At 42.4% G+C, this 25,984-nt stretch overlaps 1 protein-coding gene across 4 annotated transcripts in view; it reads left to right on the plus strand.

Moving 5' to 3' along the window:
* Positions 1-25,984, plus strand: part of LOC130709381 (uncharacterized) — a 101,865-nt gene that overhangs the window by 38,684 nt on the left and 37,197 nt on the right. For all 4 annotated transcript variants that reach the window (XR_009009923.1, XM_057558226.1, XM_057558221.1 and 1 more), the window contains one exon: positions 20,412-20,502. Coding sequence is in view for 1 of the 4 variants with exons in the window: in XM_057558229.1 (XP_057414212.1) it covers positions 20,463-20,502 (40 nt within the window). In the remaining 3 variants the exon portion in view is untranslated. The remainder of the gene's footprint in view (positions 1-20,411; positions 20,503-25,984) is intronic.

The raw sequence follows: 25,984 nt of genomic DNA on the forward strand, positions 1-25,984 counted from the left end.
CTTCAGATAATGATGATGTTTCCTTTGGATATATACTCAGAAGTGGGAGGGAGGAAGAGCTTATGACACAAATTGACCATGTGTAAATAAAAGATGTTGTAGGAATGAAAAAGTCTGAACACCTAGGAAGAAAGGGGGAGCATGGAGTATTTGGAAAGGACATTGTTCAAGGTCATACATAGTTTAAAATTATGACATTTCAGTGAGCCCGTATGCATGAAGGCTTGCTTATATTTCAGGATTTGAATACAGTGCAAAGAAGTGTTGCTAAATTTTCGGTCGACATCAAAAAAAAGGGTGGAAATGTTTTTTCTTTTATTATTAAACTGCAGGAAAGGCAAGCCTTATAAGCAGCGTGAGGCCCAGTAGAATTTTCCCTGATCATAGTGGTAATTTAGGAGATGAAGAAGGATCCAAGGCCATAGAACAATTTTGAAAGCAAAATAAGACTGCTGAGTCTTCACCCAGTGTATGAGATTAAGTTTTAATGGCATATGATGAAGTGGCCATGACACAGCCGGCAGAGCTCGTTGAGTTGTTGAAAATGGCTCTTGAAGCTACAGGAAATGGACAGTAGACATACAAAAAGAACAAGGTAAATCCAAAAGAGTGGAAGGACAAAATTAATCAAGAGAAAAGTCAAAAATAGGGAAGAAAAGCAGTAAACTTGACAAATAAAACCAAAACGTTGTCCTTTAGAAAGACCAGTAAAATAAGCAATATTTGACAAGTATGATAGAGATGGGACTAGTTATAAAACACAGAGAATTTTTTTTTAAATTACAAAAGAATACTATGCTAGCTTTATACCAACACATTTGAAAATCTGGACAAAATGGCTGATTACTGATAAGTTATATGCAGCCAATATTTACTCCTATTTTGAGTAGAGAATACAAGTAGCTTTATGAAAATAGAAAATATAATCAAAGATATACACCTTAGAAAGACATCAGTCATTTTCCAATGTATTAAAAAAGCTAGAAGAGTCCTAATACAAAAAGCAGATATGGAAAATTTACCTAAAAAGTAACTAGAAGTACATTTCTTTTAAGATCTTAAGTTCTACCCCATATTAGCAAAAAGATTCCAGCAAGATATTTTTAAAAAGTCATCATGATCAAGAGGGATTTATCACCATAAAGCAGATTTTTTAAAGTAGGGGAAAGTTGGAACGAGGAAAGAAATGTCCGTACCGAATATCAGAACACACTCCAAATTTCAGTAGTTTAAAATAATCTAATAAGCTATAACAGTACACCAGTATATTATTAAAGCAGAATATGAACCCATGTATATATGAGAAATAAAATATAGGGTAAGTAAAGTACAGGCTGTCCTCACTGTGGAACTACAAAAATGATCATCCAAGCTGAACTGTGCAAAGTTGATCTTAATGATGGATGGGGAAAGTATTATTGTTCTATGACCTTAAAATTTTTCTGACAAAAACACTAGAAACTTTCTTGTTGGTTGTAAAGTTACAGATAGACTTAAAAAATTAGTAAACCTTCGATTTAGTTAATACAGTGCAACCTAAAACATTAGAAATATTGAGAATTAACATGTTTTATTCCATTGTAAAAAACTTATGAGACTTCTAGTTTTGAGTCCAGCATGGAAGGAGCTTGGAAGTGGCCACTCTGTCCTCAAAGGTAAATATCCGAACACACTGAAAAATCAACAATTCTTCTTAGATTCATTAGAGAAGTGAGGTGACAGGAAAAATCACCGTGCCCCAGATTGGAGAGGCAGATGGCAGATACAGAGAATAACAACTTACCGGAACAGAAACCCAAGAGCAGAAATCTCTGTGGAAAGCAATAGTGAGGTAGGAAAACCTGAACTGTATTTGACGGATTGCTGGAGGCTTGTGTAGAAAAGTCTGTGAGGTAAAAAACTCCAGGGAAGCCCCTATCCTTTTGTGAGTTTTGTCTCTTGAGCTCTACCAGGTTGTGACTAGCAGGTGAAGGTCAAAGGAAAATCCCCTTGGAATTCTGGCAGGGGGAGGGTGAAAGGAGCAATTTTGAAATACACCAGAGCATTCTGCTATGCTTCATAAGGCCTGCCCTCAGGAGAAACTGTTTTACCAGAGGCCTAACCTATGGGGTTTTGTCAGAACCTAACTGACCTGGGGGAAGGGAAATATCCTACTCTGACCCCTGCCAGCCATTGTGTTTCACCTAAGGTGAGGGAAAATACTGAGAGGCACTTGTGACATTCATAGCTGAGGAGTACATGCTCATTACCAGACTGAGACCTAATCATAAGACTATGCAATGCTTCTATAACACCACATCACTAAAGGACTATGTACTACAGTGAATTTCACCAGTACATCGTGTCTGGATTTTCAAGGAAGAGAAAAGTGAATCATATAAAATGCTTGATTAAAACCAGAAATGGCAGAAAAAGAGTGGAATGTAAAAAAGGAACAAAGAACAATGGCAATAAATATGAAATAGTAACAAATATGGTAGATATTAAGTCAATGATATCAATAATCATTTTAAATACCAATGGTATAAATACACCAATTAAAAGACAGAGATTGTCACAGAGGATCGATAAATAAGATCCAAATATAAGAAATCTACTTTAAGTATGAAGGCACATACAGCTTAAAAGTAAAGGGTTGGAGAAAGCTACATCATGCTAACACTAATTAAAAGAAAGTTTGAGAAGCTGTATCAATTTCAGGCCAAGCAGAGTTAAGAGCAGAGACAATTATCAGGCACAAAGAGGGCATTATCATTCCATAATGATAAAGGGGTCAACTCTCCAAGAAGACATAACAATTCTTTTTTTTTTTTTTTTTTTAATGGCTGTGTTGGTTCTTCGTTTCTATGCGAGGGCTTTCTACAGTTGCGGCAAGTGGGGGACCAATCTTCATCGCGGTGCGCGGGCCTCTCACTATCGCGGCCTCTCTTGCTGCGGAGCACAGGCTCCAGACGCGCAGGCTCAGTAATTGTGGCTCACGGGCCGAGTTGCTCCGCGGCATGTGGGATCTTCCCAGACCAGGGCTCGAACCCGCGTCCCCTGCATTGGCAGGCAGACTCTCAACCACTGCGCCACCAGGGAAGCCCAACAATTTCTTAATGTTTATGTGCCTAACACCGAAGCATCAAAATTCGTGACACAACAACTGATAGAACTGCAAGGAGAAAGAGATAAATCCACTATCATAGTTGGAGATTTCTACACCCCTCTATCATAAATGGACAAATCCATCAGGCAGAAAATCAGTACAGACAAAGCTGAATTCAACAACACCGTCGACCAAACGGATAGAATAAACATCTGCAGACTACTTCATCCAACAACAGCAGAATACACATTGTCTCAAGCTCACATGAAGTATACACTAAGAACACATTCTGGGCCATAAAACACGCTCTAATAAATTTGAAACATCAGAAATCATATAAAGTCTGTTCTCAGACTGCAGTGAGGTCAAATTGGAAATCAATAACAAAAACAAAGCTGGAAAATTCCAACTTGAAGATTAAATGGTCTATTCTAAGCAATACATGGATTTTGCTGTCTGTATGTGAACTGAGTAACATGCACAATGACCAATCACCTACAGACTTTGAAAGAAGGGACCTGATTGTTCACTGACCATGATACACATCTGTTATATCCCGGGTGATTTGTGGAGTTAAGAACTAGCTGTGAAGTTTGTACTTTATGCCCTTGCTCACAGTTAATATGGCAGTAACTGAAATTTGATTGTTTTGTTGTGGTCCTGGGATTGTTTAACTAAATCATGGCAACTGAAATTCATGCATGGGTAAACTGTTCAGAGCGAGGACTGCATGTGTAGCATACATTTGGTAATATTCCATTGCAAGAAACAAATACCTAGAAGAATGTAAAATAGGATGAGAAATCATACTCCTGTTATGAGGAAGTCTGTCCCTAAGCAGAACATGAAACTGAGATATCATAAAGAAAAAGGAGAGTTGATTTGACTTCATAAAAATTAAAGAATTCTTCACGGCAAAAGGCAACCCAAACATAAAAATAACTGACAAACTGGGAAATGTAATATAAACATTTGACCATAGTTTTGGCCAACAACTCCTTTTCTGCACAATAGTATGGGAGGGGAACTCTCAGTGAGCCAAACCTCATGAATCAATAGATGAGAGGTTAGACTAAAGTTCTCATATGGTGTGGATTTAATTTTATGGAATGCAAAGTACCTTCCAACAGAAAATGTGGAGTATTACCAGTCTTATCCAGATACTTGGCAATGCAAGTAGAGAAACCTTGAGTAACTGTGTGATAGATGAATCTCTTTTCTGTTCTATAAGAGAAAGAGAACAATTAACAGAATGTCTGTTTCTCCAGGGCAGAATTCCAATATTGTCTCTGTACCACTGAGCTTTGCAAAACATCGAAACGCACAGTCTTTAGCAAATCACTCTTAAACTATCAAGAGGGAAAGAAATGGAAAGGCTAATGAACGTGCCAATTACCTTTGTAGCCCTGACTGTTGAAAATAGCGATGATGGGAAATATGTGATGCCACGTATGTGAAACTTAAAGAGCACAGAGATTCAAATGGAGTAGAGTAGGGAAGAATGCCTCTGATAACCCACCCAAGTTGAATTATTTATAGTCTCAACTGGGAAATGTTGATTAAGAAATGAGAGGAAACAGGCAAGAGCAGCCCCTGAAATTGTGCCTAAATGCCTCCAATATTCCTAAGGAATCCCGCGGACAACTGTGTCAGAGCGGAGCTGACAAATGGAGTATAGTAAGCGCAGAGGTCATGGCCTTGTCAGCCAGCATACAGAGAGCATTACTGATCCTCAGCAAATCATTACTGATCCTCAGGAAAATGTACTGCGACTGGGTCTAAAACCTGACTGGAATTTTCCATAGATGTGTGATACTGGAGATGGGTTTGCAGCTGCACTTGCCAAATCACCTTTGCAAAGCACAGTAGGTCACAGTCAGAGGAGCAAAGGCTGCTCTGCTCTTTCTCAAGCAGAAAAGGATTTTAGAAGTGCCCCAGTTCTGTCCCACAAAGGATGGGGATAGCAGATTACGAAGTAGTGATTAGTACAATATCTGTGATCCCTCAGGTAATTTCCGCCTTGAAGCTGGGATATAAAGACTCAGGTGTTGGGTGATGAGCCACAAGCCCTCTGAACAGGTGCTTAATCAGGAGTGGATAGGAAGAATTCAGGCCTGGGCATCTGGCATCTGGTTCCAGCCCTTTTTCTGGCAGGTTGCCTTTAGACATGTCCCTGACACCTTTGCATCTGTAGATTTTCGTTGTTGTTGTCTGGTTGTTTAAATACGTAAAATGGCGATAACACTATTTGGTGGCATATTTTATTTTAAAAAGCCTTCCGTTACTCCGTGCACATCAAACAGTAAATGCTTTCTCTTAGTAAACCTGCATAACAATTTTCTGAACTCTTCTGCTCTGGGCAAGATTCATGAATACACCAGGCAAATAAAGTGAAAGAGGAGACAGTACATAGTGTTGTATTCAATTGTGTCTTGATACCTAAGTGTGACTCTTAACCGAGGATTATGCAGTAGTTAAGGACACAGATTAAAGTTGTTTAGGGTGTGTCCTAAAGTCTCACTGGCAGAATTTCAATCTCTACTCTGGAAATTGTAGACCTGAGACAAATTACTTCCCTAAACTTCATTTCCTGCATCTGAGAAAGATGATAGTATCTACCTTGTAGTAGACTGAATAATACCGTTGCCCCCAAATAGCCACATTCTAATCCCCAGAACCTGTGAATGTCACCTTAAACGGCAGAAGGGACTTTGCCAATGGGATGAAAGTAAGGGTCTTGGGATGGGGAGATTCTGCTGGACTACCTGGATGGGCCCAACTGTAACCACTGGTGTTCTCATAAGAGAGAGGCAGAGGGAGTTTTTACTCCAAAGAGAATGTGATGATGAAACTGGGGTTGGATTGACGTGGCCAGAAATCAAGGAATGCTGGCAATGAAACAGATTCTCCCTTAGAGCTTCTAGAAGGAGGATGGATGGCCCTGTCAACGCCTGGTTTCAGCCCAGGGAAACTGGTTTTGGACCTCTGTCTTGCAGAATCATAAGAAAATAAGTGTGTTTTGTTTTAAGCAAGCACATTTGCAGTAATTTGCTACAGCAGCCATAGGGAACTAATGCGTACCTCATAGGAACTATTTCTCCAATTAAAATGTGTGACTGGAAACACACTTAGTGGCATGTCTGACACACAGTAGGTATGCTACCGTAGGTCGTTCTTGGAAACTGAAGCCTTGATTTTGAGGGATCATCGAAACCAGTACAATGGTTGCCATGTTTCTCCTTGTTCATCCTTGTGACAAACCTGTAGAGAGAGCTCCATCCTTTCCCACAGGATGCCCACCCCTAGTACTTAGAGGGAAGAGGTTATGTCTCACTTAAGGCACCTTCTTCTTTTCCTTTCTACTTTTTTTTTTTTTTTCATTAATCTTCATCCAACTGGCCTTTCTAAATTTTAAAGAAAACAAAACCATTTCTCAATGGATTCAGATACTACCCCAAGTTAATATTCCAACCAAGTTCTTGTTCTTCCGGGTCACATCACCAGAAATTTCTGGGCCTAAATCCTGTCTAGTTTCTAGGATCACTCATTTTCTCATTTCTCCCTTCTCCTTTTAATTCAGAGTCTTGTCAATTTAGTCGCTTCCCTAAACACAACTTATAATAAGGGGACAGAGCAAAGTGATGAAAGTCTAGACGGTCTGGTTTTAATCCTGGGTTTTTGCCACCTACTTACTGTGTGACATTAGACAAGCTATTCATCCTCTCTGGGTCTCAGTTTCCTCCAAAAAAGGTGAATATTATGAATAATACCTACCTATAGGGTTGCCATTATGAGGATTAAGTGAGTTAATATTTGCTAAGCACTTAGAATAGTACTTGTTATAGTCTAAGCACTACAGTTGTGCTTGTTAAGAATAATAAATGCAATTCCAAGCATATAAGTTGCTCAACTTTCTGTCATAACTTTGAAATATTTATTTGGTGAAATCAATAAAATCGTGTTTCAAGGGAAACAGAAAAGTATTTTTGAGAGATTGTTCACGTGGCTAGCTTAGATATTTCACCACAGTCAGTGTTTCCAAGTTTCTATACAACAGCCTGGGCGAGTCCTGTAGCAAACTAGAAATTGCTGGAGCTCGTGTTTTGAACCCTTTATCTCAATGTCCCCCCCAACCCCAACCAATCCCCATATCTGTAGACATAAACTTTCATTTGTCCTCTGTCTTGTGAAAACCTACTTCTAAGAAACTCTCTGATCTCCAACTTAGCGTGAATTTAAGGCAAAAGTACTATTTACCTCAGAGAGACAACTTTTCAAGAGTGGTTTTGTTTGGTTTGGTCTTTCTGTCTCTCCCAGCCCCTCAGCCTTGGAGAAATCCAGGAGATGCGTATTATGGCTCTACCACTTAGCACCTGTGGGATTCTCCGAGCCTTGGTTTTCCTACCTGGGAGGGGCATCTGAAAACCATCTGGATTTCAACCAGTACTCCAGGTAATTCTGAAGCAGGTAGTCCTTATTCCATATTGAGCCAAATACACTGGTCTAGGCCATCAGTGAGATCTCACCAAGGGCCTCATGTGTCTTGTAAGATTAAAAATTTTGTATGGCACTACTTCAGGCTAAAACTCTGGTTAGTAATAAGCAGGGTATTTTCCCTGCATGTGTCTCTCAATAATTAGGGAAAGTTCCTGTCCTGGGACTGCTGAGAGGACCTCGCCCAGGTCTGTCTCAGGTAAAGTATGAACTGCTGGTCAGGCAGCCTCACTACATCACATCAACCTGGGTTCACGGCAGTGACTGGCTCAGGGAGGGCCTGGGCAGTCTCATAACAGTCAAGGGCTGTTTCTAGATCTCTAAAAAGAAAATATTTAGGACAAGAAAGTCTGAAATTCTCAAATCTTCCCCAAGCCACCTTCTAATTCTTGAGAGACATATGCAGGGAAAATACCCTGCTTATTACTAATCAGAGTTTTAGCCTGCAGTGCCTTACCAAATTTTTAATCTTACAAGATACATGAGGCCCCCCCTTGGTGAGATCTCACTGATGGGCTAGAGCAGTATTTGGCTCAATATGGAATAAGGACTACCTGCCTCATAATAACCTGGAGTGCCAGTTGAAATCGAGATTGTTAGCTGTCCCACAAAGCAAGGAAATTAGGATGATGGGGCCAGAATTACGCATTTTCCATAGTTAGTAATTAGTCATTATTTCCGGCCTAGCCTAAAAGCAAGTTGGTCCCCTTTCTTTTAAGATCTTATCCTTACTTTGGTCTTACAGCTTCCAAACTGAGTAGGGGAGGGACAAGCGTTCTGGCACAGGATGGGACCCAGCCAAGGAAACAATATTGAATTTGAAAATTTAAAAAAGAATTTATTACGGGCAAATAGTGCAGGGAGAAAAAAAGAAGAAGGTGGGTCAAATTTTAGGAAAAGTAATGAAATCTTGGGAGAAGATAATAGTTGAAGTCAAAAGCAAACGAAAATATAGCATGAGTTTAAATAATTGATAGTAACGACAGAAGTAGGGGCGTCATACCTAGAGAGAAGAAGATACAGTCCTACCATACTCTTGTCCCCAGGACTGAGCAAAACTTAAATAGTTAATATAACTTCTTGGTTTTCAACCCTTGTTGTCAACCTGTAGATAAAACACAGGACCCTTTGCTGTGATTGCATAAGAAAATGTAAATGTGATCAGCACAGACAAATGAAGCAAACATGGTATTGACAGAAGGGTAGCTGTACAAGGGGAGAGGAAAGACAGAGAGCTGTGGGGACACAAATAGTCTCAGGCAGAAAGAAAATGATGAGATTAGGGGGAAAGTTGATACCATAAGAAAGTTGAGAGTATAGCTATATACTAGAGCTAGTATTTCTTGAGAGCTTCTGGGTGTTGGATACTAAAGGCTGCAAATGCCTTATTATTATTTGCATCGTCATGAGCAACTCCGTGCGATGGGTATCATCCATTTCCTCTGTTTACAGGTGAGGAAACAGAGGCCCAGGAAGGTTATATGAATTACTCAGGATTGCAGAGCTAATTAACTGAGGAAGAAAGCTTCCAAGCCATGTGGTCCATGTCCAGATCCAGTGCTTTTAGCTACTGTGCTACCACTTCTCCCATCAATAAAGCTAGCAAAACTCCATGAAGTTACAAAAGAGAAGCAGCATGAGTAATGACATGAATATGATGTATTGGAAAAGAAGAGTGATGAGTAGTAGTGGGGGTAGGGGTTTATCTTCCTCCTTCATGTCAGGGTGTTAAAATGGATCTAAAATGGATATAGCAGGATAAACATAATGTTTAGAATTATGGGGGTGACACTGAAGTAGCGAAAACCTGTCTCTGGAGAGGGGAACTGGGGTTAGACGGGTTGAATTTCAGTATTATTTGAGTTGCTATCATGTTCATGTATTATTTTCATTAAAAATACTTTAATTTATTTAGAAATAGCTTCAACTGTGTAAATGCATCAAAACATGAAATTCAAAATTATCTTTAAATCTCTCATACAGTTGTTAAATGCTTTCCTTATCAGGATCGTTCTTATCAGCTTTGAAGGCCATTTTTTAAAAATAACAAGCCAAGAAGTATGAGTTTTTAAAATGAAAAATTGTCCCTGATAATATTGCCAGGCACCCCAGAGAGAAGGTGTGGAACTATTAGAAGCAACCTGGATATCAACCCTGCTTCTGGGAGGCAGTTCTGACTACAAGGGCAGGAGATTCTCTGAAGTCAGGTAGCAGGAGTTTGGTTTTTATTTTAACATTTTATTGGAGTATAGTTGCTTTACAATGGTGTGTTAGTTTCTCCTTTATAACAAAGTGAATCAGCTACACATATACATATATCCCCATATCCCCTCCCTCTTGTGTCTCCCTCCCACCCTCCCTATCCCACCCCTCTAGGTGGTCAGAAAGCCCTAAGCTGATCTCCCTGTGCTATGCGGCTGCTTCCCACTAGCTATCTCTTTTACATTTGGGAGTGTATATATGTCCATGCCACTCTCTCACTTTGTCCCAGCTTCCCCTTCCCCCTCCCCATGCCCTCAAGTCCATTCTCTACGTCTGCGTCTTTATTCCTGTCCTGCCCCAGCAATCTCACTACTGGGCATATACCCTGAGAAAACCATGATTCAAAAAGGGTCATGTACCACAGTGTTCATTGCAGCTCTATTTATAATAGCCAGGACATGGAAGCAACCTAAGTGTCCATCGACAGATGAATGGATAAAGAAGATGTGGCACATATATACAATGGAATATTACTCAGCCATAAAAAGAAAAAGTTATTTGTAGAGAGGTGGATGGACCTAGAGTCTGTCATACAGAGTGAAATAAGTCAGAAGGAGAAAAACAAATACCATATGCTAACACGTATATATGGAATCTAAAAAAGAACAGAACAGAAAAGGTTCGGGAGCAGGAGTTTTGATCCTCTGGAACCGTAACAAACAACTTAGAGTAAATGAATCAGGCGCCTGGGTGCCTGGAGGAGTCTGGAAGCCTCTCTGTGATGGTGTTCTTTGTTTTTACAGGTCTAATCTCATAAATGTTGCACTAGGCTCAGTGCTGTGCATTTTTAGGCTGTTATATTTTTCCACCTGTGTACTTCATAAAAGTAAGCACTTTTATGCTCCCTTTAAAAAGGGGATCTCCCATTTGAATTGCCAAGTGAAAGCTTTAGAAGGAATTCATTAAGCATACATATATGTGCAGTATCTCCATCTGTCACTGAAGTGAGTATGAATGTATGTCTATCTATCTATCTATCTATCTATCTATCTATCTATCTATCTATCATCTATCAATCATTATCTCCCTGTTTACCTATCTGTATCAGTCTGCTTAGGCTGCTATAACAAAATATCATAGACTGAGTGTCTTGAACAACAGACGTTTCACACAGTTCTGGAGTCTGGGAAGTCCAAGATCAAGGCAAATCCAGTTCCTGGTGAGTCCTCCTTTTTTGGCTTGTAGAGGGCCACCTTCTTGCTGTCTCTTCACATGGTGGAGAGGGAAAGCTCTGGTGGATCTTCCTCTTCTTATAAGAGCTAATCACATCATGGCAGCTTCACCCTCATGACCTCTTCTAAACCTAATTACCTCCTGAAGGCTCCACCTCCTAATTTCATCATACATAAGAGGATAGGGTTTCAACATATGAATTTGGTTGGGGGGGGCACAGAAATTCAGTCCTTAACTCTATTTATCTATCTATCTATCTATCTATCTATCTATATCTATCTATCTATCTATCTATCTATGTATCTATCTATCTCTCTCTCTATCTCTCTATCTCTGTATCTATCTGTCTATGTATCTATCTATATCTATCTCTCTATCTATGTCTCTATCTCTCTATCTCTCCATCTATCTATCTCTCTATCTATCTCTACCTATCTATCTATCTATCTATCTCTCTCTCTATCTATCTGTGTATCTGTCTATCTGTGTGTCTATCTATCTATCTGTCTATCTCTCCATCTCTCTGTCTATCTCTCTATCTATCTCTCTCTCTCTCTATCTCTCTATCTGTCTATGTATCTATCTATCTATGTATCTGTCTATCTATATCTACCTGTCTATCCATCTATCCTTATGTATAGAACAGTAACAGTGGCTTATAAGTCACTTCCCTACATTATTTTATCCTTCCAAAACTCTTGAGAGGTCAATAGGCCATAGGAAAAGCACTGAGTTCACTGAAACACTTGAAGGTTGAATTAACTGTGATCACTCAGTCAATAAATGGTGATGCAGGGAATTCTACACACATCTCCTCTGTCCTCCTTTCCTCCTTCCCTCCCTCCTACTTGCTGACTCTATTCCAGCCACATTATTTACTAATTCTTCCCTGAGGACACTGGCATCCTTCCTCTGGGCCTTGCAGAGGTTATTCCCATGATCTGGAATGCTTTTTCCTCAGACGTCTGACTCATCTGCCTCCCTCTAGACTGTTCAAATTCCACCTTCCCAGTAAGACTTATCCTGTCTACCGTTTACGTTGAAAGCCTTGCTCCTCTCTGCCCACAATCTCACCTCACCATATACTGCTTAATCTCCATAGCATTTATTCCTGGCGAACCTACCAGTTAATGTACATGGGTTTCTGTTCTCCCTTCCAACTGGAAGATAGGCTGCACAGACTCAGGAATTTTGCCATTATTAAACCTAGTGGAGGCCCAGTAGAACTCTAGGGCCAGCCAGAACTGGGCACAATTGTCACTCTTGTGATTTGATATTTTAGTGGGTTAGCTCAGAGCCAAGCCAGTTATTAAAGAGGATCTTTTCTGCTATTTTAAGCAACATGGTACCTTTGAGGTCAACTTAAATTTTCAATAATTACAGAGCAGGTATGAACTCTTCCTTTGTTTCTCTAGACACATGGACCTGGATGCCAAATCTGTCCTCTCTGGGTGTAAAGGGAATATATGAAGATGACTGGTCTAAGTCTCAATTGAATAAAAGATGCCCCAAAAGACATTTCAACATTTTTGAAAAGTACAATCATTAAGTGTGGTTCCTTATCACACATCAGGGATTCTCTAGCCTCCAGTGTGGTCGGAGTGGTGAGGGGACAGAGAGACATATAGAGAAGCCAGGGTGAGTCACCCCATCTCTCCCTCCTCTGGACCTTAGTTCCTCCTGATTGTCACTCATTACACTGAAAACAGATTTCAGGAGTCAGCACATGCAGCCATAATGTGTGCCTAATTCCACATCCCAGTCCCTGGGACACAAAATTTTGGTGTCTTAAGTCTGGCTCACACATCACCACTCACATATGTCAGTTCTTCCTCTACAGCTGAGTCAGTGAGTAAAGACACATAAACAGAAGCAGATTAATATGAACAAGGTTTTACTGACATACATATATGTACATAAAGCTGGGAAAGAGAAGGGCCCATTGAGGCAAATGCATAGGGGGAGGGGAAGCATCTGAAAACAGCAGTGGGCATCCTGCCAGTTCCAAGTCTAGGGAAAACTGGCCAGGAGCTTGGGTCCGCCAAGTTAACAGTCAAGCCAGGGATGGCACAGAGGATGATACAGCCAGCTCTCTTCCATTCTCCTAACTGGAGCTTCTCAAATCTGGTGTAGTTCTGAAGTGAGCTCATATGCTCCTCACCCTCCAACACACACACACACACACACACACACACACACACACACACACACACTCTTGCACACCCCTGAGGTGTGGTCCTCCGGCTTGCTGTAGGAAGAGAGGAGGTTAAGTTTCACTTAAAGGGGCTGAGCCGCTTTCCAGTGAGGCAAAGTCCATTCATGGTGACACACAGTTTGCAGAATAAGATCTGCTCTTCATTTGTTGCGTTTCTTCATAGAAGAAAGGAATTAGCTGATGGCTCCTATGAAGCCCTGGGCAGGTTATGAGGCTGCCAGACTCCTGTGAGCACAGGCACAGCTGCCCTGACCAGGAGCCTCCAAACACAATGCTGGCTCGTCTAAGTCAGAGGGGTGTCCTGACTCGGGGACCCTAGTGTTCTTTCTGAGAGTAGAGCTTCCTCTCTAAATATGGATGCTGCTGTCCCCCATGGTACCACCTGGGTTTTGACCAGGGGGGGCCTCAGGTGCTTTGCATGAATGTGGCACCAGAAGTGTATCCAGTCACAGCAGGTGTGGTGCTGTCCCCCATGCCCCACCCCCCGTTCTCTGCACAGATGGGTTCCAAGTCTGATGGCAGTTATTGACACAGGGCCTCCCAGCACCGGTGAGATGTTGTGCCCTCCATCCGCACCACCTGTGTATTGGCCAGGTGGGTCCCAGTTGTAAGCGGGAATAGCAGGTCCTCCAGTCATGGGCATGATGTTGTTCCCTCCTAGATGGCCACCACCTGGATTGTGGGCAGGTGGGCCCCTTGTGTTTGGAAATAAGGTAGAACTAGAAGTGTGTTGAAACCCACGGGTGGTAAGCACACTTGCAACTCCAACAGATGTGGTGTGCTCTGATGGAGGGTGGAAACTGACATGTCCATTGACACAGATTTCTTCTCCTTGGTGATGGAACTTTTAAAAGTAGATTTTCTACGTCCAGTTGGGCCCTGTGTGCAGTGATGGCAAGTGGAAACACTAGGGCCTCCCATCGTGGGGATGGTGTTGTCCCCTGCCATCACCGTAGCACCTGTATTCAGCCCAGGTAGGCCCCAGGTATTTGGATTTAAGGTGGAATCAGGTATGTTCCCAAATGCTGAGCTGGGACCTGCCCCTCCTACTGCAGCAGCCTTGCCGTGGTCAGGTAGATGGCAGGTTGTCTGGCCCAAAGTAGGAACAGAAGCGGTGCTGAGTGCCCCACTTAGTCCTGCCCCAAAGTTAAGAGGTCTGGATGCCTCTGAATGAGTGAGGCCTGGGGCTGACACACCGACTCCAAGGCTCCCACCGGCCGTAGGGGCTGCAGGTCCCCTGAACAGTGGGCCCGGTGTGGTGTCGGCAAAGAGCGAGCTACTGTCCCCAGTACTGGGCATCCTGGTGGCAAGTCCAAAGCCAGTAGCAATGGACACAGCCCTGGGGAGAATGCCTGGGTTGTCGCCAAAGGCCGGCTGCGTGTTGCTGGTGGTGGCGAATAGGGAAGCTGGCAAAGCTGACTGCATGATGCTGACTCGCGGTGGCTAGGCTGCAGGAGCGACTAGGACTTTATCTTGTGCTGAGGCTGCTGGGTTTCCCAATAGAAAATTATCGTTAGGCCTCTGCCCATCGTTGGCCCCCAATGTGGCCTGAGACGGGAGACCTGGGTCTAAGGAAGCTTGAAGTGTTGGTCTATCTGTTGGCCGGCGTTGCAGGTAAATGAGTCGAGGCATGGGCTGAGGCATTGCTACCACTGGGTGGTGTGTTCCCAGAACTAGGAACAGCCCTGTGAAATGCCTATTGCTTCTGCCTGGAGACAGGGGCAGACTGGCAAATGACAGCCTGGGAAGGAGGTGTGGTGTCCATAGGTACAGTGCCAGAGCTGCTGCCTGCTGAAGCACCGGTGACGGCCGAAGCCGTAAATGGGGGGCTGGGGAAAGCAGGAGCCGAATGGTAAATGACAGCCTGGGAAGGAGGTGTAGTGTCCATAGGTACAGTGTCAGAGCTGCTGCCTGCTGAAGCACTGGTGACGGCCGAAGCCGTAAATGGGGGGCTGGGGAAAACAGGAGCCGAATGGTAAATGACAGCCTGGGAAGGAGGTGTAGTGTCCATAGGTACAGTGTCAGAGCTGCTGCCTGCTGAAGCACTGGTGACGGCCGAAGCCGTAAATGGGGGGCTGGGGAAAGCAGGAGCCGAATGGTAAATGACAGCCTGGGAAGGAGGTGTGGTGTCCATAGGTACAGTGTCAGAGCTGCTGCCTGCTGAAACACCGGTGACAGCCGAAGTCTTAAATGGGGGACTGGGGAAAACAGTAGCCGAATGGAAAATGACAGCCTGGGAAGGAGGTGTGGTGTCCATAGGTACAGTGTCAGAGCTGCTGCCTGCTGAAGCACCGGTGACGGCCGAAGCCGTAAATCGGGGGCTGGGGAAAACAGGAGCCGAAGCTGTAAATGGGCGTCTGGAGAAAACAGGAGCACCAGGGAGAGAGGCCCTCTGCTGCCCATCAGAGGTCCCAAATATGGGCTGAGGGTTGGTTTGGGGGCCAAAGGGATGGTTAAAAATTGGGGTGGTGCAGGGGACCATCGGCACAGGTGGGGTGATGGACACTGGTACCCCTGCAGGGTGCCTCTGCTCCACCCTGAAACCTGGGGGAGACCTAACAATGACAGCTTGGGAAGGGGCAGTAGTGTCCGTGTAGACACTAGGCTGCAAGGTCAAACTTCCAGATGCCGTGACCATGCTGGTGGAAGGGATTGCCACAGAAGTCATGGGCTGCCCAGTTACAATAGGGGGATTGATGGTAGGGACTGGAAGAGGGGTAGGTAAGTATAAAGGAGGGGTAGAATCTACACAGATGGGTTTTGGGGGTTCTTTTTCATGGGACGGTGGCTGGACCTTCCTTATATTCTTGGGGATCTTTTTCCAGCGACACTGAATGTTCTTCTCCAAGGTGCCTGGGTTTTTGGCAGCAGCTAAGCACAGAAGCTTAGGAGGAGGGGGCAGCTCCCCTCGATCCCATGTCAGTGCCTCGTTCCCCGACGGGGGCGACCTCAGCCTTGGCAGCGGCAGAAAAAGCGGCAGGGGAATCTTCCGCTTCCAGGGCCTACTGCTGGTAGATAGCAGGGAAGAGGAGCTTCTTGTTGGGATGCGTGAAGACTCTTCACGCTGCTGCTCCTTCCCAGACATCGGTGAGCCTGGTGATTTGGGCCGGTGGTCTTCACCCAGCACTTTTTTTGTTGGCCTCTCCAGCAGCAGGGAGCAGCATGCGGTTGGGGCAGAGGACAGCACGGCATGGGATGGGACCTTCACCTCCCTCTTCTCACCTCCTTCCCAGGCTGTCATTTTGCATTCTGCCCCTGTTTTCCCCAGCCCCCGTCTCCTCAGTGGGAGGTGACTGGATGGTACCGGCTTCCTGACGTTGACTCCCTGCTCGGGGCAGATGGCAGGCGCTGGAGCAGCAGGGTGGTCCCGGTCAGATGTGGCAACCTCCCAGGAAGGCAAAACCAGCGGGTGACAGCCCACCGGGGCCCCACGGCGGGGCGGGCGGCGAGGCCGGCGTCGGTGGCGGAGCCAGGTACGAAATTTACACAGTAAATTGCCCATGTAGGACCGGTTGTGCGCCAAGCGATCCGAGAACAGAGTGAAACTGGGAGAGCTTCTCCTTAGCTTCACCTCCTCTCAAGGTCTAGCACGCACTGGACACTGGATGGCTCAGCCTGGCGCTTGTGACATGTCCATTGTCCCCGTCACAGAGAAAGGGTGGGCGGGGCAGAGGGTGGGGCGGGGGGCGCATGCCAGCCCAGCCCGTGGAGAAATCCCAGCCCAAGGGCAAAGGGCGGGGCCCCAGAGCCCGACCCCTTCTGGACTTTCTAGTGGCTGGGACTTCTCGCTGTGGGTGGCAGGTGTTTGGCACCGGATGGGCCACCATGCGGAGACTGTTGGGGACTGTGGAAGCCTTCTCCTGCAGAGCTCGCCCTGCCTGGGCACCGGCTCTGCAGGCCCCTCAGCCCTGTGTATGTATCGGCCAGCCCTTCCCTCACAAGGGGCCCAGGGGCCAGAGCCTGTTCAGAGCTGAGTGCAGGAGGCACCCAGAGCTTGCCAGGCTGTGGCCCGCCTCCTCCAGGGACCTCCCCAGCTTCTCTGCGAGGCCTGATGACGGGAGCACCTTCTCCAGGGCTGCTCAGCTGCCAGCATCACCATGAGCCAGGTGGCGAAGGTTTCTGAGCAGGGGATGCAGAGCCCTGACCCGACTGGATGCTGCACCCCACGATGCCCCTTCCTGGCAGATAGGTTCTTTCTTCACTTCTTTTTCGAAATTTGGTAAAACAACATTTAAACCTTCGACTGTTCTTCAGGGTATACAGATGGTAGTGGCTTAGCCGGCATTCGAAGCAAGCCTGTGTGATTCCAGAGCTCGTGCTCTGGACTGTGGCGCCTCCTTATCATATATGCTTCCTGTGTTCCTTTTTTTTTTTTTTTCTTGTGGCCCTTATGGTACTTAGCCCTAAGTGCCATACGTGTGATGAACACATACACTGCCCTGTAGGAGGTCTTCTTTTGTTCAACGCGTGAATTGCTCATCCACCACACTGGGTTCTAGTCTCAGAAGATACAGGTCAGGGAGCACCAGTTGTCTGCATAGCAGCACCCCACATTTCTAATTGAGGCTTGCAGCCCAGATTTTCCCTTTGGTCTAGTTTGAAGGATCCAGATATGTAAAGCTTATATTCTAGATAAATCATGGGCTATCCGGAAAGAAATTCACCAGTAAGTTATTCCAGTTTCTCTGGCCTTCCTGGAGTATATCCAGTAAGGCATCTCATTCATGTCTGGAAAGCAAATATATCATTTATTGCAACTTCATCGTGGAGCGACGTATTGGTTTAAAGTACGATCAACACAATTTGGTCATTGTGAGTATGCCAGCTGGGTCCACTGTTTACTACACATATGTAACTCTAGCGATTCTTATGCCCAAGAGAGGAGACATACTCTTGGGTGTCTAGGGCAAGGGAAACATGTGTTGTTATTCAGGAGCTGGAAGCTTCAGCATGACAGGAAAGAATTGAAAAATCCTGGTCTACACATCACTTTGCCTTGTTTGAAACTTGTTTCTTTGGTTTGCTTCATTGGAGTGTTTTCTCTCTCCTGGGGCTGACATTGTGTGTTCTGTATCACGCATGTGACATGTAGAAGTTTCGGAACCCAGAGTCATATAGATGAGTAAAAATTTATTTATATATTTTAGTTTAAAATCTATTGAAAATAACACTGGGCATAATTCATATATTCCAAAATTAGTTTGACCCTCTGCCCATGAGATTCTTTTTATGACATGTGACAGCTAATTTGGACTTCCATCCCCAATAAACTTTGAGGTTTGAGGACACAAAAGGTTTTGCTCAGACCTAAATTCTGTCTGAAAAAAAGGGGTAAATATTATAAGCCCTTTCTAACCTCTCCAGGAGCAGAAATGATTTACAGCTGTGGTATTGAACCGTAATTCCTTGTTCTCATTTGAGAAGAGTTCAGTAAGAAACAATGTCCTGATTTTTGTTTGTTTTGTTTGTTCCCTGTTTTCTTGTCTTGCTTACCAACAATCCATTGTAATTCATGAGTTTGTATGGCAGCAGGCTGAGTGTTCCCTGGAGCTCATTAAATGAACTTTTGTTCCTAAAATGATTTTTGTCTCCTTGTTTTCAGCCCCTCTTCTTTCCTCTGCCCTTGACTATAACCAGAGCTCAGCAAAAGCTGACTGGCTTTGTGCAGACCCTACTTAGGGTAGTCTTTTCTTAATGATTTTATTCATGGCTCCTCCATTTCATTGTTTGCCTTCTCAAAATGTGTTGAAATCTTTCTGTGGTTGATGACTTCCACAATGTCTTGGCTTTTATTGGTTGCTTAATTTTGGTATTTCTACAGTTTTATTTAAATATGGTTTCAGGAGGAACAGAAAGTAAAGGTTTCCTAGTCTGCCATCTTGAGCTGAAAATCCCTGTGGATTTTAGCATCCAATGTTCCCATCAGAAAAAAACCCAACCTTAGCATTAATAGATGTAACACTCAAGATTTCAGCTTTTCTTGAGCAATCACTAAGGATTGAATATGTAGTCATTTCTAATGGGAAAATAATAACTATCTCATGGAGTTGATTTGAGGATTAAATTAGATAATGAACATGAAAATGCTTTGTAAGGTTTAAAAATCTATAAAAATGTTTTGTGTTATTATTTGATTTGTTGCTATTTCAACTTTAGCTGACAGTTGTTTACGACCTTGCTTATGTGAGAAAATGCCTTCTGGTTTATTGTGTTGAAAGCCAGAATATATTTTTCAATAGCTGAATGGAAATGGCATCATTTGTGAAGGTTAAGGGTGAAGGCATAAATGTTTCTTGACACCTATCACTTTACAATGTTTTCAGGAACTAATTGACTCATGTATTCCTCTTCCAAATTTTGCTGAGGACCTCCTACCAGCCAGATGCCTTCCATCAGGTGTTGGAAAGCATTTTCTGGATTTTAAATGTCTTAGGCTTTGTGGGCCATATACAGTTTCTGTAGCTTCTCCTCCCCTTTCTTCTTCAACAACCTTTCTAAACGTGAGAACCATTATGATTTGATACGATTTGTGGCCAGTATTTGCCGATCCCGGCTCTGCGTCCTCACTGAGGAGGGGGACCATGTTTGAGTAAATCACTTCTTTGAATAAACTGTTGGTCTTCTGGGGCTTGTCCTTATTCTCCTACAGTCTCTAATCAACATGGCATCCAGAGAGATCCTGTTAAAACATAAGTCAGATCATGTCACTCAAGTCTCTTCAATGGCTTCTTCACAGGAAAAGCAAAGTCCTCAAAGTGCCTCCACAGCCCTAGAAATCTGGGCCTCTGTTTCCTCTCTGACTGTTTCCTTCTCCTCTCCACTTTGCTCCCTCTGTTTCCCACACACTGACATCCTTTCTGCTCCTTGGATACTCCAAGCCTACTCTTGCCTCATTGGTTTTCCATCTGACTGTTCCCTCTGCTTGTACTATTCACTTCCCAGGTATACTCCTTGCTCCCTCTTAAATTTTATCTTCCCCAGAAAGCCCTCATTGATCACTTAGTTTCAGATCGCAGCCTCCTCCTACCAGCTAACAATCTCCATCTCCCTTCCTTGCTTGCTGTTTTTCTCCAGCACTTACCTGATACACTAGTTATTCTATCCATTTATTTAATTTCTATTTACATATTTATACTTATGATTTTATATTTGCTTCTTTACTTTTGTCTCCCCCCTCAGCTCGAGAGAGGCTATATTCATCTGTGTTGATCACTGCTGTGTTTCCTGAACATGCCTATGAAAGATACTGAAGAATGGTGCCTGAAATTTGGTAAGGGATCAATCAATTTTCTTGGCTGAATGAAGAAATATGTTCATAAATTAATGAACAAATCTCCGGGGTTTCTGAATTGAGGACTAATGGGAAGAGGAAGGCAAATGTTTGGGACAGTGTATTGCAAGAAGTAGTATTTGGAGTACTCTGATAGCTATCCTAATAGATACGATTTTGTTCATTTAAGTAGGTTTAATGAGAGAGCTGGGAACTAGGGACACACAGCATCAAGAGTTTTATAATGCATTCTGTAGAGTTCTTTTTAAGTGTGTACAAATATCATTGAAAATATATGCATGCATATACACCTCTGTTACTTTATTTAGTGCTTTACAAGAGCCCCTCAGTGAAGGGGTAGTAGCAACTATCAGTATCCTTCCTTTATGATGAACTTAGTTTATTCAAAGTTACATTATAATTTATTTGTAACTGTGAAACTAGACTTAGTTATTGAGTAGACCCTCCCTAGAAACCTATGACATTAATAAAACCAACAAAAGTTTGTTCAGTTTCCAATGATACACACACTACAGACTCAATTATGGGCCATCCATTTTAATGAAGGGAAGAAGTGATTTAACAAATACAGAGCAAACAGAATATTAGGTTTTGTCCTCCATTAATATTAGTAACGGATAAAGTGGGCTCCAACGCCTTCAAGGTAGCTTGAGACCATCATCTCTGTGTCATGGGCAGGGGGATGTCCAGCCAGGATGTCTTTCTCTGTCACTGAGAAAAATTTCCATAATATATAATGATACTTACTGAAACAGATATGGGGCATTTGGGTAATTAAGGATCCATTAGCATATTCTTCCGGAAGCCTTGACTACAAAATGAAGATAGTGGATTTGGACACTTTCGGCTCTGAAGAAGTTGTTTGGATATTCATCTTTATGCTGAATGAAATACGCTTATTTCATCTCTGCAGCTTCCCATATACCATTTTCCAGCCTCTGTTTTGTGTTTGGAAAGACTTTTAGAAATTAAAAATCAAGTTAGAAAGTAAGTGACAACTTAAATGATATATGGAATATTTTGCTGACTTACAAGAGCATGTAGAATTAAATATGACCCAGTTGAAATGTTAATTTTATTTTAATGTGTATGTTGGGGTGGAGTCTTCAAGGTGCCAGAAAACAAGAATTCACCCATCCTGTTTGGAACTGCAGCACACACACACACCTTCAGTTAACAGTTCTGTTCATACCACAAAATCATCTTCAGAAAACATACTGTTTTCTATGTACCTGGTATATATCTCAATTAGTTTGAAGAATTTCCCAGATACCTCTTAATATGTAGTGCTCCAATTCCAATCTTGCCAAGTCCTGTACCAGTGACATAGCACATAGGAGTTTTATTTCTCTTTCTTTCACTGGGTTGTTCAGAACCCAACGAAAGAACAATGGAATGGGATCAAAGAGATCAGGGTTCTTGTCCCAGATTTACCACAAAATAATTGTGTCCTCTTGGGAAAATTATAGTTATTCTAGGCCCCTGTCCTTTTCTTTACTTTGACAGAGCTGCACTAGATGACCCCAAATAACATTGCACTCTTTCAGTCGTAGCTTAGATGTGATTGGTTTTCTGAAACAAATGAAGACAATGACACATGAAGCTGTGCAACATCTCTGTAACTATGTTTTCTTAGAGTTGCCTCCATTTTACAGATGACAAGATGGCTGAGCACAGAAGTAGATGTTTTGACCAGAAGTTCCAGAGTAAATGGAACTAAACCACAAGTTTCCTTCTTTCCTGACGCTCACTTAGCCAAAATATAGGCTGCTGAATATTAGGCTGTAAAGCATATTATCAGTACATTTTAAAAGAAGCTTTTCTTCTAGGATTTCCAATTAATAGCAAGAGGTTTTGAAATTCTTAAAAGATCATCTAATTTTGTGAGATTTACAGCTCCATTTTCCTGTCAAGCAAGTTGTATTAGTGCCAGACAATCATCTGAGCTTCTGGATACTTCTCTGAACCTCTTGAATTTTTCTTCTTGCTATCTGAAATTCATGCCAGATAAGCCTTTTTCTAGAGCGTATGTACAGACTTGTGTATTTTTATATAGGAAAGCAATGCAGTGAGTCAGGTCGGGGGTTAAGCCCTCATTCTCAGAGTGGTATTGAGCTCCTGGTGAAATATAATCATCATTTCCTCAGAATTGAAAAGCAGTTATCTCTAGTTTTTAATCCCATTAACTATTTATACATTTACATATGATACATATATTTATTGTACCTACTAGGTGTGTTCTCTTTGGGAAGTACAAAGCTCTTTGAGACATAGGTTCATTTTTTTGTTTTCCCACAAATACTGTGACCTTCTGAGCAGGAAGGTCTATATCTTACTAACATCTAGAACCAGCCGTTAACACAGTGTCTAAGATGTAGTCAATAAATATGAAATAGATAAATGAACACATTTTTAAGGAAGGGCCAGGACATGAACAAATAGAAAATTTTCATGTTCAGTCACAAAGCCATAACAGGCATAAAAATGATACAGACAACAAGTGCTACGGTCATTCAAAGAAGGCATAGAATAGATACAACGAGGATCTCCTCTATGGCACAGGGAACTCTACTCAATATTTTGTAATAACTTATAAGGGAAAAGAATCTGAAAACGGAATCACTGTGCTGTACACCTGAAACTGACACGACATTGTAAATCAACTATATTTCAATTAAAAAACAAACAACAGACAACAACAACAACAAAAACCCAAAGAGGTCATAGAAGTTCTTATGAGATTCCATAAGAGAAGAGAAGCCAAATGAGGACAGGAGAGAAGGCTTTTGAATCAGTTCAGAGGAGAAGTCACAGAGGAACTAGTCTTTGACCTGAACTTGAGATTAAGATTAAGATGAAGTAATCTTAATTAATTAAGATTGCAACACAGGGATATTACAGATGAAGGTAATCACATAAACTTACTATACTGAAACTTGCAGAGGTTATGAGTGTTGTTCAAGATCCCAGCGCAAGTGCATTGTGGAATCAGAATTTTAAGTGAGGCCTAATGAACTAAAAACAAACAAACACAAAAACAAGCCCTTCCTGTGATACCACGTTGCCTTTGAAGTCATTTTTTTGGTGGGTTGGTAGAAACTGGTTCCAGTGTTTCTTGCAGGAATGACTAGTTCTGTCCCCCCGCGGCCCCCCATTCCCGAGTTGATCCTCCAAGTTTCCTCTTGGCAATATGCTGCCTCAGTTGAGAGAATCGGCTACTTGGGGACCATGGAGGACCTCCCGTAATAAAGCTTAGAGTCAGCAACTGAGGAGTCTTTTTTTTTAACTGAAGTTATTAAAGAAACATTTGTGATCAAGAGACATTGTTCTATGCAAACTTACAAGGGCTGTGCAAATCCAGAATCCTCAAGCACCTCCTTATCCACCAATCCCAAGAGTACTCTGTGTTTTTGAATTTTTATAGAAGAGAATCTTAGAAAACTTTTTTAAAATTACTTGGATAATGAAATAAGAATTAGTCCATATTAAAGACATTATATCAAAGTTAATGAAACCTTGTTGGAGAATTTTCATACATTGGTAAATACAGATAATTTTAAGGAAAGAGATTTTAGGGAAGATGCCTTATTGGGACTGGAAAAACTTTCATAATTTTGCATCTTCTATAAATAAAAGATTAAAGCCATATAGTAACCCTGGGATTTTCTCACTGAAACTTTTTCCTGGATTTTCTCATTGAAAATTCATGCTCAGAAAGCATTCTCCCATCTGCCCCGTGTTCCCACGTCTGTATACGCAGTCTTTTCTCCTGACCATCCCTTTGATCCTCCTCCCCATCTAATTCAGTTCCCTCCTTCTTTGTTCTTTGTGATGTTCTTGGACCCAATTTAAATGGGGGGTGGGGGTGGTCCCCATACTTCCAACAAGCAATTCTTCAGACACTAGCTGGGTGTCTTATAATTTAACTCAATTCTGACACTATCTACCCAGAGATAGTGTCAGACCCCACAAGTTAAGTGTTCAGTCCTACCAGACTTCTTCCCCCAATACCCACTTCAGATGCCAGTCACAAGCCCAGGTTATCACCTGTGCTTCTGACTGACTGGCTATAGATTAGAGGTTCCAACAACCTCCTCCTTGGACTTCAGAAGCCAGTCTCAAGTTTAGGTTGTTACCTGCATTTCTAACCAACTGGCTATAAATCAGAGTTTCCCACAGCCCCCTCCTTGGGTTCAAATAATTTGCTAGAGCAGCTCACAGAAATCAGAGAAATATTTTACTTACTAGATTCATTGTAAAAGGATCTAACTGGGGAACAGCCAAATGGAAGAGATGCAGAGGGCAAAGTGTGTGGGAGGGACACAGAGCTTCCATGCCCTCTCCAGGCGCCACTCTCCCTGCACCTCCACGTGTTCACCAATACAGAAGCTCTCTGAGTCCCATCTTTTCAGGGTTTTATGGAGGCTTTATTACATAGTCATGATTACTTAAATCAACTGCCATTAGCAATTGATTCAACCTCCAGCCCCCATCCTTAGGTGGTGTCCCAAAGTTAGCTCATTAATATAACAAAAGACATCTTTGTGGTCCTCATTACTTAGGATATTATCAGGGTTTTGGGAGCTGTGAGCCAGGAACCATGGATGAAGACCAAATACATATTTTCTGAATGACCAAAAAATATTTTTTCTTATAAATCACATTCTTGTACCTGTGAACATACCTGACTACCCCTGGCACACAACAATCTTTGGTTTCTCTGAACTGTATAACTCTTGTCAGTAATAACAGGAGTATCTACCTATGTACTGTATTAAGCACTTCACTTAAAATATTCCATTTAATTCTGAAAATATAACTTATTTAAGTGTCGTTATCATCCTCATTTACAGATGAAGAAACAGACTAACCTAGTCAATAAAGTATAAGTAGAAAGACTAAGCAAATAAATCACACAAGGTCATTCAATGAATGAAGTATGTCAGGTATGCCTCCAAAATCTGTGCTCTTAATGACATTCTATTTTCTGTCTCACTGATTTGGCAGTTATATTGTGGTGTGTGTGTGTATGTGTCTGTGTCAACAGATAGATAAATAGATGGACAGATCTGTATCTGTGTCAACAGATAGATAAATAGATGGACAGATCTGTATCTGTGTCAACAGATAGATAAATTGATGGACAGATCTTTATTTTAACCTTTGCATCTTGAGAGCAGGGAGCACATTTCATACCTCTCCATGCCACAGACACTTAGCATGTTCCTCTGAAAAGGGTAGTGCCAAAATACATATTTGTGTGAAGGTGATGTTGTTACTTATACAGAAAGTCTAGAGCTCAAGTAGGGCCTTTTCTGAGCCTCATATGAAATCAATTTTTATTAACACAATAGACATAAGATAGTTGTTCTTATGTCTAAACTCCATGGAGAATATAAGGAGCATACTTGCATCTCGTTAGGATACTAAGGCATAACATATAAATAATTAAGTCAAAATA

The sequence above is a fragment of the Balaenoptera acutorostrata genome, chromosome 1 (genome assembly GCF_949987535.1).
Source record: "Balaenoptera acutorostrata chromosome 1, mBalAcu1.1, whole genome shotgun sequence".
NCBI lineage: Eukaryota > Metazoa > Chordata > Mammalia > Artiodactyla > Balaenopteridae > Balaenoptera > Balaenoptera acutorostrata.